General features: G+C 39.7%; 1 protein-coding gene across 2 annotated transcripts in view; it reads right to left on the reverse strand.

The window, feature by feature from the left end:
• MUSK (muscle associated receptor tyrosine kinase) overlaps positions 1–15,537 on the reverse strand; it is a 234,558-nt gene that overhangs the window by 101,990 nt on the left and 117,031 nt on the right. For both annotated transcript variants that reach the window (XM_040360661.1, XM_040360671.1), the window contains one exon: positions 7,937–8,078. In XM_040360661.1, coding sequence (XP_040216595.1) covers positions 7,937–8,078 — 142 coding nt within the window. The remainder of the gene's footprint in view (positions 1–7,936; positions 8,079–15,537) is intronic.

Consider the following 15,537-nt stretch of genomic DNA (forward strand, 5'->3'; position numbering starts at 1 on the left):
TCGCCGATCTATCGCAACTGACAATTACCAAACGGCGTGCAATGAAACCCCTTTTAGTGGAATTACAACAGCGAAACATAAAGTACCAGTGGGGATTTCCCTTCTCCCTCAGATTTACATTCCAGGGCTCAAAGATAGTGTGCAGATCACCTGATCAATTACACCAAGCTTTAATTGATCTGAAGCTCATTGATCACAGTATCACACACAACTCCTCCCGCAGAAGATCAGCATCAACATCTTCCCGCAATGGCATCATTCAACCTGAAAAGAACAATGGAACTCATCACACAAACAAACGAGGAAGATTTGTGTCTCAACCCCAAGACCAAGAGGATACCATGGACTGACCACCTTCCAGAGGACCTCATGAATTTCTTCTTCCCCTGGTCACAAGAACACTTCACAAGAAAAGATGTACAGATTGCATGGATTGAGAACTTGATGTTTTTTATTTTTATTTTTATTTATTTTATTTTTTTTACTCTTATTTTTAATTTCTACTTTTAAATTTTTCTCTTTTGACCCAATTTTATTCTCATTTTCACCGCTTATTGCGATTTTTATTTTTCATTTTTTACCTTGCACTCCTACCTTTATCACATTCTTACTTCTTTCCATTTTTTTCCACTTTCCCCCCCCACTTTTTATTTCCTCACCTCCTCCTCACCTCAGGGTGGGGAGGAGGGGGGGGGAGGAAACGACAAGGCCTGCCTCTTCATTCGCAGGGTCCCTCAGACTTATGACATCCCACACCATTTAATTACACCCCGGGTACCTAAGAGACACCTCTAAAACCCATTCTCTTATCCTCCTCTAGTTATAATATCCAAAGTTGCTTCACCACATTACACCACCTCGTGCACTAGTAGCCCAGTCAGCGTCCAGGCGCAAGGCGAGTTTTGGTGTGTAGAATCTGCATCGTTTTAATGGTCAATAGGTAGATACCCAATCTGACATATATCTGATCAATAGAAGCCTAATCTTACCCAAACTATTGGACCTACTTGAGGAATTTTTTCCTAAAATTCCAATGGAACACATGATCCAATTAAAACATCTTTGGTATAGGCTAATGAATTCTACAATCTCTTTATTTAATTAATTAAGGATAGTTAACCCCCTCTCATATCTCTCGCCTAAACAACAGAAGGCGAGCAGTTAGTGTTATCCTGTTCGAAATGTTATTAACAGCTTAGTTGAGAAAAAACACCTCAGACGGTGTTTACTTGAACATATTTACAGCGGTTTTCCACCGCACGGAACCAACCTGTGCTCCACCATGATCTCCTCAGTTCCCCGCAAGATTAAGCGGGGGATTGATGGGATCCCCTTTTCCCCTGGCGGGGGTAGTCCATCCCCGCCACGGGTAAACCTAACAAACTTTATTGGTTTATTGTTGACTGTTTATTTACTCATTTTTTCTGTGTTTCCCTTCCTTTTCAAGGTTGAATACCCCAGAGACCCCTTTTCCTTTTCTTTCCCCAAGTCTGCAGGGATTGGGCTGGCCAGATGTCCTCCGGTTTATCACGGTAAGATGGACAGAGAAGTAAAGCTACCATGGCACCATTGAATATATTGTCGTTAAATGTACAGGGATTGAATGTGCCACAGAAAAGAACCAAGGCCTTCAGAACATTTCAGGCCAAAAAAGCCCATATTGTTTGCCTACAGGAAACTCACTTTACTACGAACACGACTCCTAGATGTTTTAACCCCTCCTATCCACAAGTCTATTCAGCCTCTGCTTCAGTCAAAAAAAGGGGAACCCTTATCGCTTTTCATCGCACCACCCCATTCACTCTAAAAACGGTAATCAAAGATCCAGAGGGCAGATACATACTATTAACAGGCCAAGTGTTAGATACGGAGATCACGATAGTATCTTATTATGCTCCTAATCTAAACCCGTTACCCTTCTTATCGCATCTTTTCCAAATAATTAATTCACATAAAATAGGGACTCTCCTCATCTGCGGAGACTCCAACCAAGTCCTTCTTCCATTCTTAGATAAAACCCCCTATGTCACACCTAAACACCAAGCTAAATGGACCCTTCCCAACTTATTAGCCAAATACAATTTAGTAGACACGTGGAGAGAACACAATCCCACAAAACGGAACTACACATACTTTTCAAACCCACACCAATCCTTCAGCCGAATTGATCATATTTTTGTGACAATCGGTATGGTCCCTGAAATACTATATTCAAATATAATACCCATCCCTTGGTCAGATCACAATGCGGTGTACACCACAATGGCATCAACCATTCCGAAAAACCATGATCCCACTTGGTATCTTCCTGAAATTATACTCAAACACCCTGCCCATTGCCAATTGATTGAACAAGCTCTAAAAGACTATCTAGAACTCAATGCAAGCCCTGAAATATCCCCACTTACATTATGGGAAGCACATAAGCCAGTCCTCAGAGGAGCATTCCAGCGGCAAATAGGGATCTTAAAAAAGGAGCGAGCACTGATGGCAAGAAAATTGGAAACAGAATTCAACTTAGCATTTCTGGCCCTACAAAACTGCCAAACTCAAACTAATAGAACTCGGCTGGACAAAGCACGTCTGGAATACGACTTGTTCTTAACCGATTCGGCGAATAGAACACTTAATAGATCTAGACATGCTTTCTACAAGCAAGCTAATAAACCAGGGACATATTTAGCTAGAGCGCTAAACACACTCAATAAGACTTTTAAACCCATAAAGTTAAAAATTGCAAACAGGGTTCTCTCCAGCAACCCACTTAAAATAGTTCAAAAGTTTAGCTCACATCTAAAACAACTCTACTCAGAAACTACTGTATTTGACGAATCTAAAGCTGACTCCTTTTTTGCACAAATTAATCTTCCACAAATAAGTCAATCACAGAAAGAACAGTTGGAAGAACCAATTACGCAAGAGGATGTAGCTTTAGCCATTCGGGAACTCAAAATCAACAAAAGACCGGGACCTGACGGGTTCTCGGCAAACTACCTCAAAACTTTTACTGAGTTACTTTCACCCAGACTGGCAGAGGCATTTAACAACTTACTAGAGCAAAAAACCTTCAGACCTGAAACGTTGCTAGCAACGGTTTGTATGTTTCCCAAACCACATTCGGATGACACACTTTGTAGCAATTATCGTCCCATATCTATGCTTAACATAGATATAAAACTATTAGGTAAAATACTAGCTACCCGCCTTAACAATTTTATCGGTACTCTAATCAATCGAGATCAAGTAGGTTTCATGCCATCCAGACAAGCGGGCGATAATATACGCAGGGCATGCCTCTTGGCCAACATAGCAAAGAAAAGGGGTATACCGGCGTGTTTTCTCTCTCTGGACATCAAACAAGCTTTTGATTCTGTTTCCTGGGCGTATTTAAAATATACTCTACAGAAATGGGGCTTTGGCCCTAATTTCACTAATTGGATTATGGAACTTTATAATAACCCTAAAGCTTATGTTAAATACGCAGGATATAAGTCTGACACATTTGATATCAGAAGAGGAACGCGTCAGGGCTGCCCGTTATCCCCGTTATTATTTGCCCTCCTTATCGAACCGCTTGCTCAGAAAATCAGATCAGACCCCACTATCCTAGGTATAGAATTAGGAGGTCATAAACATAAATTATGCCTATTTGCGGATGACATTCTTTTATTTATTTCTTCCCCGCAAGTAACTGGCCCTAATCTCATCCCAATACTTGATAGATTTGCGACGTTCTCAGGTCTAGCCATTAATCCCAAGAAATGTGTAGCACTAAACATATCCCTCTCAAGACTAGAATTAAGTGCAGCCACAGTAGGTCTTCCATTTACATGGTCGGATAAGAGCATCCCGTACTTAGGAACACATGTAACGGCTGATACATCTGATTTATTCTCTTATAATTATCCCCCTCTTCTTAAACAGATAACAAACTTACTCAAATCCTGGTCCCAGCTCCCATTATCCTGGTTAGGTAGGATCAACGCAGTCAAGATGACAATATTACCAAAATTGTTGTATCTTTTTAGAGTGCTCCCGAGTCCAATACCGGCTTACTTTCTGAGGATAATACAAAACAGAATGACGACCTTTATATGGGGCACATCTAGGCCCAGAATAAAGGCGAAAATCTTGCATCTCCCCAAAACTCAAGGAGGGTTAGGATATCCGAATTTTACAAACTACTATAGGGCAGCGCAAATTTCAACCTTGGCCAAATATCATGCAAAAAAGGAAACACCTCTCTGGGTAGCGATTGAGGCAACCGAGTGTGATCCCATCCCTCCAGCTAACTTACTATGGATTCTTCCCAAGCTACGCGGGAAAATCTGCAATCCAATTATTAAACATTCTCTCTCACTATGGGATAGCTATAAATCCAAGTATTCACTGGTGTCCCCTCTCAACCCACTGCTTTCATTTTATAAAAACCCAACATTTTATCCGGCATGGATCTTCCCTAACACATTCAAGGAATGGGTAAGGAAAGACTGTATATATGTCTATACATTTTTGGATTCATCGGGTATCATGCCCTTCCCGACAGTATGTAAAAAATACGGTATACCTCAATCAGAATTGTTTCGATACCTCCAAATAAAAAAATTTGTGGAAACACATCTGACCTCTTCGGCTCTGAAAAACCAGATGTCACCTTTTGAAAGTATATGTAAAGATAATCCACATGTAAGAGGTACAATTTCGGTTCTGTACTTGCAGTCACTATCCCACAATAACACAACAAAGCTTCCTTATGTTCAGAAATGGGAGAGTGACCTGGGTATAGAACTTAATACCTCGGATTGGAATCAAATATGGCGAAACACTAAATCGGCTTCCTCGAATATAATAGCATTGGAAGCGGGCTATAAGGTATTAATGAGATGGTACCTGGTGCCAAGCAGAATAGCTAAATATGCACCAAACTGCACCGGACATTGCTATAGGGGTTGCATCACCGAAGGTACATATTTTCATACTTGGTGGACGTGTCCAATAGTACAGAAATTCTGGGATAAGATTTTCAAGATGGTAAATGCGGTGACTAAATTGAGAATACTTCCAGACCCTAAATTGGCACTACTGAATTTAAAGCCCATCAATCTAACACACACGCACTTCAAGCTACTAACACAACTCTTTACGGCAGCCAAACAAACCATAGCAAAAGCTTGGAAAACTCCAATTTTATCAACGACGGAAACAAAAAATAGAATGAATATTGCTATGACGCACGCCAAAATGGAAGCGTTAGAAACGGACACGATCGCCAACTTTGAAAAAATATGGAACCATTGGATACAATATGCTATACCAGAACATTTTAATAGAGGTGTAATGATGCCATGGTAGCTTTCCTATACAAAAATAACCGTTGTACATTTCATGCTTTGACGACGGATCCTAGCCCATCCCTGCAGACTTCCTTACCTGACCCCCCCCCCATTTTCCTTCCTTTTCTTCGCTTCTTCCTTTTCCTGATCTGATACTGCATAAGGTAGTACCCTCGTGTATCTACCGTTAACTTTGAAAAGGTAGCACATTTTAGAAATTTAAAGTTGATAGGTAGTAAGGTTACATTAAATAAGGACGTATTATCTTTGATATATTATCCACTAGCCACTAGGACAAGTTGTAAGGATTACATATTTGGCTATGTTAACTACTTAAACTCTTCCTGCGATAGTACACAGAACATGGCTAAAATATTCCCGTTTATTGTTGTTTAAGAAAGATGATACTGTTAGTCAATCTTATGTTATAATAACCACCTGATAACTGTAACGAATGTATGCTTCATGTACAATTTATTCTTGCATTTAATAAAGATATTCTTGACAAGGAAAATGAGAAATAGACGCTGACTGGTTGCCATGCACTGTTCCAGATTCTGACTGCTCCAATCTTTATAAATTATTCTTATTATTTGGATTGGTTAACTGCAGCATATTATTATTCTGTTTCTGTGTTTATATTCACTTTAAGTCCAGGTGAGGACAGTCACTAGGCTTGAGTGAAATTGCACTGCAAACAAAGTGTCAGAAAAAAAAGAGTCTTATTCTAAAGCTGGCCTTACACTGTTACCTAGCAGATTCTTCCATCCACACAAACACAGTGGATTGAAAATTGCTTCCTGCTAGGCCAGAGTGTTCTAACAGCTGCACCCACTGATCAAGAAAAAAGTTCGACAAACTGACCAAAATTTGTCTGGTCCCTGCTAAACTGTAGGAATTTCCATCAGTGTATGGACTGCTTTAACCTAATTCTATCTCATAACTCCAAACATCAGACAAAGAAACAAACACATTTAGCCCAAGTTCACAATACTTATATTTAACCACTTCCATACAGGGCACGTATACACCTTCCCGCCCAAGCCAATTTTCAGCTTTCAGCACTGTCGCACTTTGAATGGCAATTGCGCGGTCATGCTACACTGTACCCAAACAAAATTGGCGTCCTTTTTTTCCCACAAATAGAGCTTTCTTTTGGTGGTATTTGATCACCTCTGCGATTTTTTTTTTTGCGCAACAACTAAAAAAAGACTGAAAATTTTGAAAAAAAATAAGTTTTTATTTTTTTCTGTTAATTTTTTTGTAAATAAGTAAGTTTTCTCTTTTAATTACGGGCACTGATATGGCGGCACTGATGGGCACCGATGAGATGGCACTGATGGACATCGATGAGGTAGTACTGACGGGCACAGATGAGGTGGCACTGATTGGCGGCGCTTGTATGCGGCACTGATGGGCACACATAGGCGGCACTGATGGGCACACATAGGTAGCACTGATGGGCACTCAGGGGCGGCACTGATGGGCACTCATGAGCAGCACTGGGCACTCATAGGCGGCACAGATGGGCACTCATGGGCGGCACTTATGGGTGGCACTGATGGCTACTTATGGGTGGCACAGATGGGCACTGATAGGTGGGCACTGGGCATGGATGGGCACTGTGGGGTGGCACTGATGGACACTGTAGGGTGGCACTGATGGACAATGTGGGGTGGCACTGATGGACACTGGGGAGACAATGATTTACCTATGTTGCCAGTCAGTGCCCATTTGTGGGCACTGATTGGCATCTTTTTTTTTTTTTTTTAAATGCTTTTTTTTTTTTTTTTACAGACTTTTTTTTTTTTTTTAACAGCCTTTTTTTTTTATCTGCCCTTCCCTGGTGGTCCAGGGTGGGCTTCCCTGGTGGTCCATGTGGCGATCCGAGGGGGGGCTGCGCTGATAAACAATCAGCGCGAACCCCCCCTGTCAGGAGAGCCGCCGATCGGCTCTCCTCTACTCGCGTCTATCAGACGTGAGTGAGGAAGAGCCATCAACGGCTCTTCCTGTTTACATCGTGATCAGCCGTGATTCGACACGGCTGATCACGTGGTAAAGAGTCTCCGTGAGAGACTCTTTACCGAGATCGGTGTTGCGGGGTGTCAGACTGACACCCCGCAACAACGATCGCCGCGATGTGCGCCCCCGGGGGGGCGCAGCGGCTCAGAATCCTGAGGACGTCATATGACGTCCAGTCAGGATTCTACAACCACTTTGCCGACGTCAATCTGTCATTGGCGGGCGGCAAGTGGTTAACTTCAGATAAAAGATTTAGGAAAATATTTCTTGTGCAAAGACAAACCTATTTTGTAGTATATTAGTGATTATAATTCTGCCAATTTGTAAAATGCTGACATAAAAAAATAATAATTAATTAAATCAATAAATCCAATTCCCATCATGTAACACTGGTCTGGTTATCGTAATGTTGCTTTTTTTATTCCTGTGTTTGACATACCAGTGAAGCAATAAAACAGGTTCTGTATGGATTTTGGACCCAATACAGACACTAGAAAACATAGAGCATAACATGTTGTGAATAATAGTGATTACGTCCCATATGTGCTTTCATTGACATGAAGTGCTATACATAACCATACCTTCTACTTCTAGCAGTGCAGGTTTGGAAATTGCAGTACCAAGGCTGTTCTTGGCTACACAACGGTACTGACCAACATCCTCCCTTTGCACTTTCTGTATTCTCAGGCTTCCTGATTCCAAAATGGAGATGCGAGTGTTCTCCTATAATTACAGAAATAAATCATGTCTGTTAAAAGCAGTCAAATCATACACTGTTATGTGAAACAGTGGGCCTAAACTCATAAAGTGAAGATTTGTTATGTTGTTATTTTGTCTCTAAGCAGTACCCCAAATATGCACATTTTGTCTGGAATTCCTCCTGAAAGGTAGCAGTGCTTTTTCTGGTATGTGAGTGTGCCTAGGCATTCCTGTGTATACAGCCTCATAGCTATATACAGTAGCTGCAGCCTGAGACCTAAGGCACTGCTGCTACTGGCTGTTAGTGTCATGAGATCTGGAGTGAGGTTTTGTAACATTACTACTGTGCTGTCATTGCTCTCCTATCTGAGGGCTTTGACATGAGGAAAGTGCCAGAGTAGATGCTGTGGTTTGTTGCATTTTCAGGAAGCAATCCATGCTGAAACCGGTGTGGGCAGATCAGTGGTCCGGTTTCCTTGTGCAACCGAGGCACCGGCAGGATCCAGCAATGTGTGGTAAGCTGCAGAATAGCCGGTGGGCAGGAGTTCTGAGCTTGAGCATTCCCACACCACCTGTAACAGGCGATCTGTGCGCCTGTTTCCTTTACTATAGACTGGCGCTTTCAGCGCCGTAATGACGTCATTGCCCCGGCGCCGCCCTGCGTTCCAGCATGGAACGCGGATGTGCGCCGTACACGGCACCCTGTTTGAATTACTGCAATGCACTCCAGCTGATCTCCTGCCTATAAAGGCATTCAATGGAGATACAGCTGGCGTTCTATTATTGCCAGCCGTAGACTCAGGCCTAGCCTGTCAGCTCAGCAATGCTGCTGTCTTTGCTCCCTTTGCCGGAACACCGATCCAGCAAACAACTACTACTTTGCTGCTAAGACTTCATACAACAACTGCATTGCTGGGAACTACCTTCATGCCATGAACATCTTGCACCATGGACATTCCATCTAATGCATAGATATCTACAAACGGATACGTAGACATTCCTTCACTTGTAGTTCTATAGGAAGATCTAATGCTAATGATTCATCTATTACAATTGTACTATTACAAATACCATGTGGATATTACTATATCTTATGGGAGATAATAATGTGCTAAAGCTTATTGCAAAGGAGTACCTAAAAGAGACAGCTACCTCTAAATCATTAGAGCAATAATTACCTCATGTATGCTACTCTAATTATCTGAGCTATATTGCCTCTCATATGTGTGCATTGCTATATCTATAATTACAGCTCATGTCTACAACTATATTTACCTGAGCTATACTGCCTCTCTTATTATTCTACAAATAAATACCTCAAGTGTGCTACTATAACTACCTGAGCTATATTGCCTCTCATACACAAGCACTACTACTCAATTAAAGTACTTGTTATATGCAAGCATCAGTTGTTACTACAACTTCTATTACTACAAGTCCGACATGAGTACAAATCCTCATAGGCCTTGTCCTAATTGTTTGAACTTGTTCGCTCTAACTTTTCTATGCTAGGGGTTAATGTTATTAGATAGCATCTCCTCTAGTGGCCTTAATACATCTCTACATGCCAAGGCGATATGATGTAGAGAACCCCCAAACTCCTGTTACAAGGAGAGACCCCTGGGGTCCCTTACTGATAATCACCTGCATGTAGTGGTGTATTGGGATATTGTCCTTGAACTAATTTTAAACGCTAAGCTCTGGTCGCATGCGTCCATGCTTAGTAGCTCAACGCCTTACTTTATGTGACAGAGAGATGATGTATAGATCCCCCAAACTCCTGTTGCGAAGAGTGACGCCTGGGGCCTAATACTGAGTTGTCGCATAGAGAATCGCATTGAAGTCCTTGCTAACTGCAGTTGTGGTTCACTCCGTTCACCAGTGCTGTTACACCACCATACCGAGATCACGTCCCCGATCACAAACAAAATTAGGCGGGCACAGGACCCCTGTGAGTGCGAGGCATTAGGCGGCTGCCTAATCTGCCTAATTAAGGAGCTGCCTCTGCACAGAGATGAAATTAATTTCCCTACATACGTTTTACATGCATATCTGCTGGCTTTAGCTTTATATATTCTTTAGATAGTGCACATCATGTTAGGAGATTTTCTCTCTCTGTTCAGCACTGGGAGTGTATTCTTGGCATACAGCTAATTGGAGGAAAGACACCACCCCCACTCCATATTGTTGTAATATTAATATTGATATATAGGTGTAGATTATATATATATATGTATATATGTATATATATATATATATATATGTATGGGTTGGTGTCATATTATTGTGTTATAGATCTAACATATACAGGCCGGATTTCGAACCTGTAACCTGTAATTCAAGGAAGGGTCTCAAACATTACTCAATCAGTTGAATTAGATTAAATGATAAGTCTAGTTTACACATCAGGCCTGTGATTACATGTTGCAAGTCAAAAGAGGTTTGTCTATTGTCAAAAAAAGACAGAGACAGGATGGAGCCGTTTTTACATATCGAACCATTATTCAGATCACATGCAATCTAATTACTTATTAGAGGGGGGGCTTATTAGTATGCAAGGATGCATACTAATTAGTGACTTCGGCTGAAGTCACATCCTGTCTTTTAGAGTGGCAGGTAAATATGTCCTGCTGTCTTTTCATATAAGAGACAACCAATCAAATTGGTCAGCTATTCAAAAGAAACAATATATAATGTTGGGAATTTCTGGTTATCAGTTAGAGAATGTACCCCCACGTATTCTCTGCATGAACATGTGAAGGCACAAGTCTAGTCTTGTCTTGTCACTCTATGATGAACATTACTCTGTTGGATTCTTGTATCGTCTGTGGACTTTGTATGTTATTGGAAGATCCATTAAATGCGTTCTCTGGAGAACCTTGTGTGAGTTGCTGCGGAACAACCTAATTTACTCTCTGACTTCAGTACATTGGATCTTATGGTTCTGTGTTGGACACTATACCAGATTACTACATTGGTGCCGTTCAAGTGACCAGAAGCATATTTTCAGGACTTAGTAACAGAAGCCGGTGATGATAGCAATCCTGTGAGTTGGACAGAAGTCTGATAGAGACCCAAGAGCTGTGCGGTGACTCTAATGTCTGGTTGTGACATAAGAGAGTCTGATATACAAGACTAAACAAGTTTGGAACCCCAGAATTATTCTCTGGAGACTGGAAACTGAAGAAAGAAAAGACTGCCATGCACTAGAAGAATGGAACTGGCAAATGCAGTGAGTAAAATATTTCCTTTATTTTAAATTATTAGTACTATAGTCAAAATGCTTACTCAGTGTGAAGCTAGTGTCAGTTCTGATAAAATTAACAGATGGGTATTAAAATGTATTAAGCGGCATGGCGGTCCTTATGAAATTCCAGAAAAATGTAAGCAGACGTGGACTATGATGAAGGAATTTTTAGAAGAAAGTGTTTTTGATAGCAAAATTTCAGAAAGTAAAAGAAAAGGTTGTATTGTGCAGGGCTTGTTATCTTGTTGTTTAACAATGGAAAGTTCTTTGAATGATAAAGTTGAGGAAATTGCGCAGTTACAGAGTGCAGTTGATAATAGCCATAAGGTTTGCCAGAGGTTACAAAACCAATCAGAAACCGAGACAGTAAATTTAAAATTGCATACAGTTACCATTGGTGGAGCTTTGCTTGAGAAATCTAAACGTTGTGATGAATTATCAGAGGAAAATGAGAGATTAAAATTAAGAATTATGGAATTGGAGAAGAGATCTCAGGAATGCAGATGTGCATCAAATCTTGGATTAAGCAATCTGCAGCAAAATACAAACGTTCTATCAAATGAAACAGAACCTCATATTAAATCTGATAATTCATTGCCAGCCGCACCCACAGTGACCACCACGGTTTATAACAATAACAAAAATACAGGGGAAGTTCAGCTTGTAATGAAGCATTTGAAACCAAAAGAACTGGATGCAGTTCTTAAAGAAATAGGAATGGTTCCCTGCCATGATTTAAACAAATTTTTAAAATGGTTTTGTGACTTGCAGAATGTCATAGATTTGTACAATATCAACCCATCTGACGTAGAAAGAGTTTTGCAACATTCTATAGGGAATGGTCTTTGGATGAGAATCAAACAGATCTGTCTTCAGCCTCTGAGGACAAGGGACATATTACTGGAGTTATTATGTGTTTTGTATGGAGTGCGTTCTGATGTTACGATTCATGGGAAGATTGAGCAGATGCAAGGTGAATCTCCCTATGAATTGTCGCACAGGATATACACGGTTATGGAATTGTTGGTTGGTAATAATCTTGCATTTGAGCGTGGAGGCTCGATACATATCAGTATGTTTCTAGATGCTTTGCATGAAGATATCAAACAAAATATTTTATTGGTTACCCCGAATCCTCACGATTTAAAAGACATATTATTGAGAGCAGATCATTTATGGAGAAGGTCAAATGAGCAAGCTGTCAGAATTGATGTAGCCACATTGTTTAGGACAAACACTGAACAGAAAGATCAGAAGATAGTATCTAATGATCACATCAAAAGGGGAAACTCTGGGTCAAACATTGGTGATATTAACATGATAAACAGAGCTGACCAAAATAATAATAAGAAAAGGACCTGGATACCATTTCCTCAGTTAAAACAGAAATATGACCACCTGAAGATTGAGTATGATAAGATGAAAATAGAATATCACACACTATTAGAACAGTTGAATGGTACAGATCTGTTTTTGAATGAAAATGACACTCCTATAGCAGTGGGGGTGAATTAGCTTTAAAGTGTAAACATGTAAATAGTTCTTTGTTTAAGGTTCTTGCTAATGAGATTTTGTCTGAGAGTTTTTTGTCTTTCAGGTACGTTGCTGGAGATAGGCGTTTGCATGTAAAAAGCAGGAGTAATTGTTGACTAGTGGGGGAGAGACACTGAATGGACAATATCACTATACAAGAAATTATAAAGTATTCATGGACACTCTCTCAATTTTCATCAAGCAATGGACTTTGTTTTTGAACATTCAAATTTTTTTTTTCTCTTAATTTTTTTATTTTATTTTCAATGGACTTACCCAACGCCCTATTTTTTTTCATTTTCTCCCTTTCCCGATATATTTTGCTTTTTTATTATGTTTTATTTCTTGAACTTAATCTTAAAACCAGAGCAAAGCATTTAAATCTAGAATAATTGTATAACATCTGTACATATGAAATAATGCATATTGATATCAATATATTTACATCTGAGGTGATGTTGCACAAATGGCTGGGCATAGCATACATTATAGTAGGTTGGGTAGTTTTCCTAAATTTATAAGAGGGGTGAGTGAAATTCATCACTCTAGTCATGATTTGAAACATTGTTGAATCAGTTATTTATAATATACTGAAGGCTATGACACATATGGATGAAAGAGACCTTTCTACTCTTCATAAAAAAATACTGGCAAAAATTTCCACTGCTGATTTGTCTGCACAGAAGATCTGATAAACACTGATGTCAAGCTGATAATATCTATACCGTCGCATGGGGGAATATATATATATATATATATATATATATATATATATATGTTGGCATACCATTCTGTGGAATTATGGACTGAATGATACAAAACAGCTCTATTAAAGGCAACAAGGGTTCGGCCTACAGCACGTTACGAAAGCAAATTGCTGCTGGCAATCAACAAATTCAGAATATTGAAGGTTTGAATAATTGAAGGTGTCAAGTGCAAGAAAATAGTTTGCAGCACAGAATTGTTACTGCCGGTCCGGATCCAAACCTTTTTGACTTGGAAAATGAGTGCTGGTACATTAATGGTTCTTCTTACTACAAAGATGGAAGATGGAAGAATTTCAGGAATTGCTGGTGTTTGTGTAAAAGCATCTTTAAAAATGAAAACTTTGAGCCTGGAGATGAGAGAATCCTGGACTTATGTGGATTGGACCTCCCAAAACATACCAAGCTTTACTTTCAGTGAGATGGTGAGAGATGTGAAGTCAGAATGGACGGTGACATCAGCTCGGTTTTGCACAATATTCAAGATCGTGATGTGATTTACAAAACAAGGAGCAATCTTTGAAATGAGGCCTAACAGCTATACTGGCCACAAATGTTTACTGAATCCTTTTCCAGTTATGGTCTAAAGTTATATTATCTAATAACTATTTCATGGGGATATTTTAGAGGTTGGTGAAGAGAGATGTAACCAGTCTCAACTTAATATTTCATATGAGCCATTGTAAAGCATCCAGTACCTCAAACCATAATGCTTGATTTATGAGTCAGTTCTAGTAGTTAGAACCGACTCAAGTGGGGGAATATGTTGTAATATTAATATTGATATATAGGTGTAGATTATATATATGTATATATGTATATATATATATATATATATATATGTATGGGTTGGTGTCATATTATTGTGTTATAGATCTAACATATACAGGCCGGATTTCGAACCTGTAACCTGTAATTCAAGGAAGGGTCTCAAACATTACTCAATCAGTTGAATTAGATTAAATGATAAGTCTAGTTTACACATCAGGCCTGTGATTACATGTTGCAAGTCAAAAGAGGTTTGTCTATTGTCAAAAAAAGACAGAGACAGGATGGAGCCGTTTTTACATATCGAACCATTATTCAGATCACATGCAATCTAATTACTTATTAGAGGGGGGGCTTATTAGTATGCAAGGATGCATACTAATTAGTGACTTCGGCTGAAGTCACATCCTGTCTTTTAGAGTGGCAGGTAAATATGTCCTGCTGTCTTTTCATATAAGAGACAACCAATCAAATTGGTCAGCTATTCAAAAGAAACAATATATAATGTTGGGAATTTCTGGTTATCAGTTAGAGAATGTACCCCCACGTATTCTCTGCATGAACATGTGAAGGCACAAGTCTAGTCTTGTCTTGTCACTCTATGATGAACATTACTCTGTTGGATTCTTGTATCGTCTGTGGACTTTGTATGTTATTGGAAGATCCATTAAATGCGTTCTCTGGAGAACCTTGTGTGAGTTGCTGCGGAACAACCTAATTTACTCTCTGACTTCAGTACATTGGATCTTATGGTTCTGTGTTGGACACTATACCAGATTACTACACATATAGGCAGAGACTTGCAGAGTTGTGCTGTGACAAGTCAAGCTCTCTGCAAATTTATTTATAGCAACCATCCTCAACACAAATTTCAGGCTGGTTTTATCTTGGTTGACAGAGAACTTGTCAGAAGTTATCATGCTGATAACAGAGCAACGAAACAGCAGAAACACACGGGACTCTGGGCTTTGGAGAGAGATAAGAAAACACGAGAAATTAGAAAACACTACAGATATTTGTGCTTAGGTCAAATTTCATGAATCAGGTTTACATCCACTTTAAGTTATTTTTAGTAGATTTATAACATGTAAGCAACTTTGTGTGTGCTATATGCGGAAATTGTGTCTGTTAATATAGTTATACTGCTTGGTTGTTTCCAATTTTATGCAAA

Source organism: Rana temporaria, chromosome 1, assembly GCF_905171775.1.
Source record: "Rana temporaria chromosome 1, aRanTem1.1, whole genome shotgun sequence".
NCBI classification, from domain to species: Eukaryota; Metazoa; Chordata; class Amphibia; order Anura; family Ranidae; genus Rana; species Rana temporaria.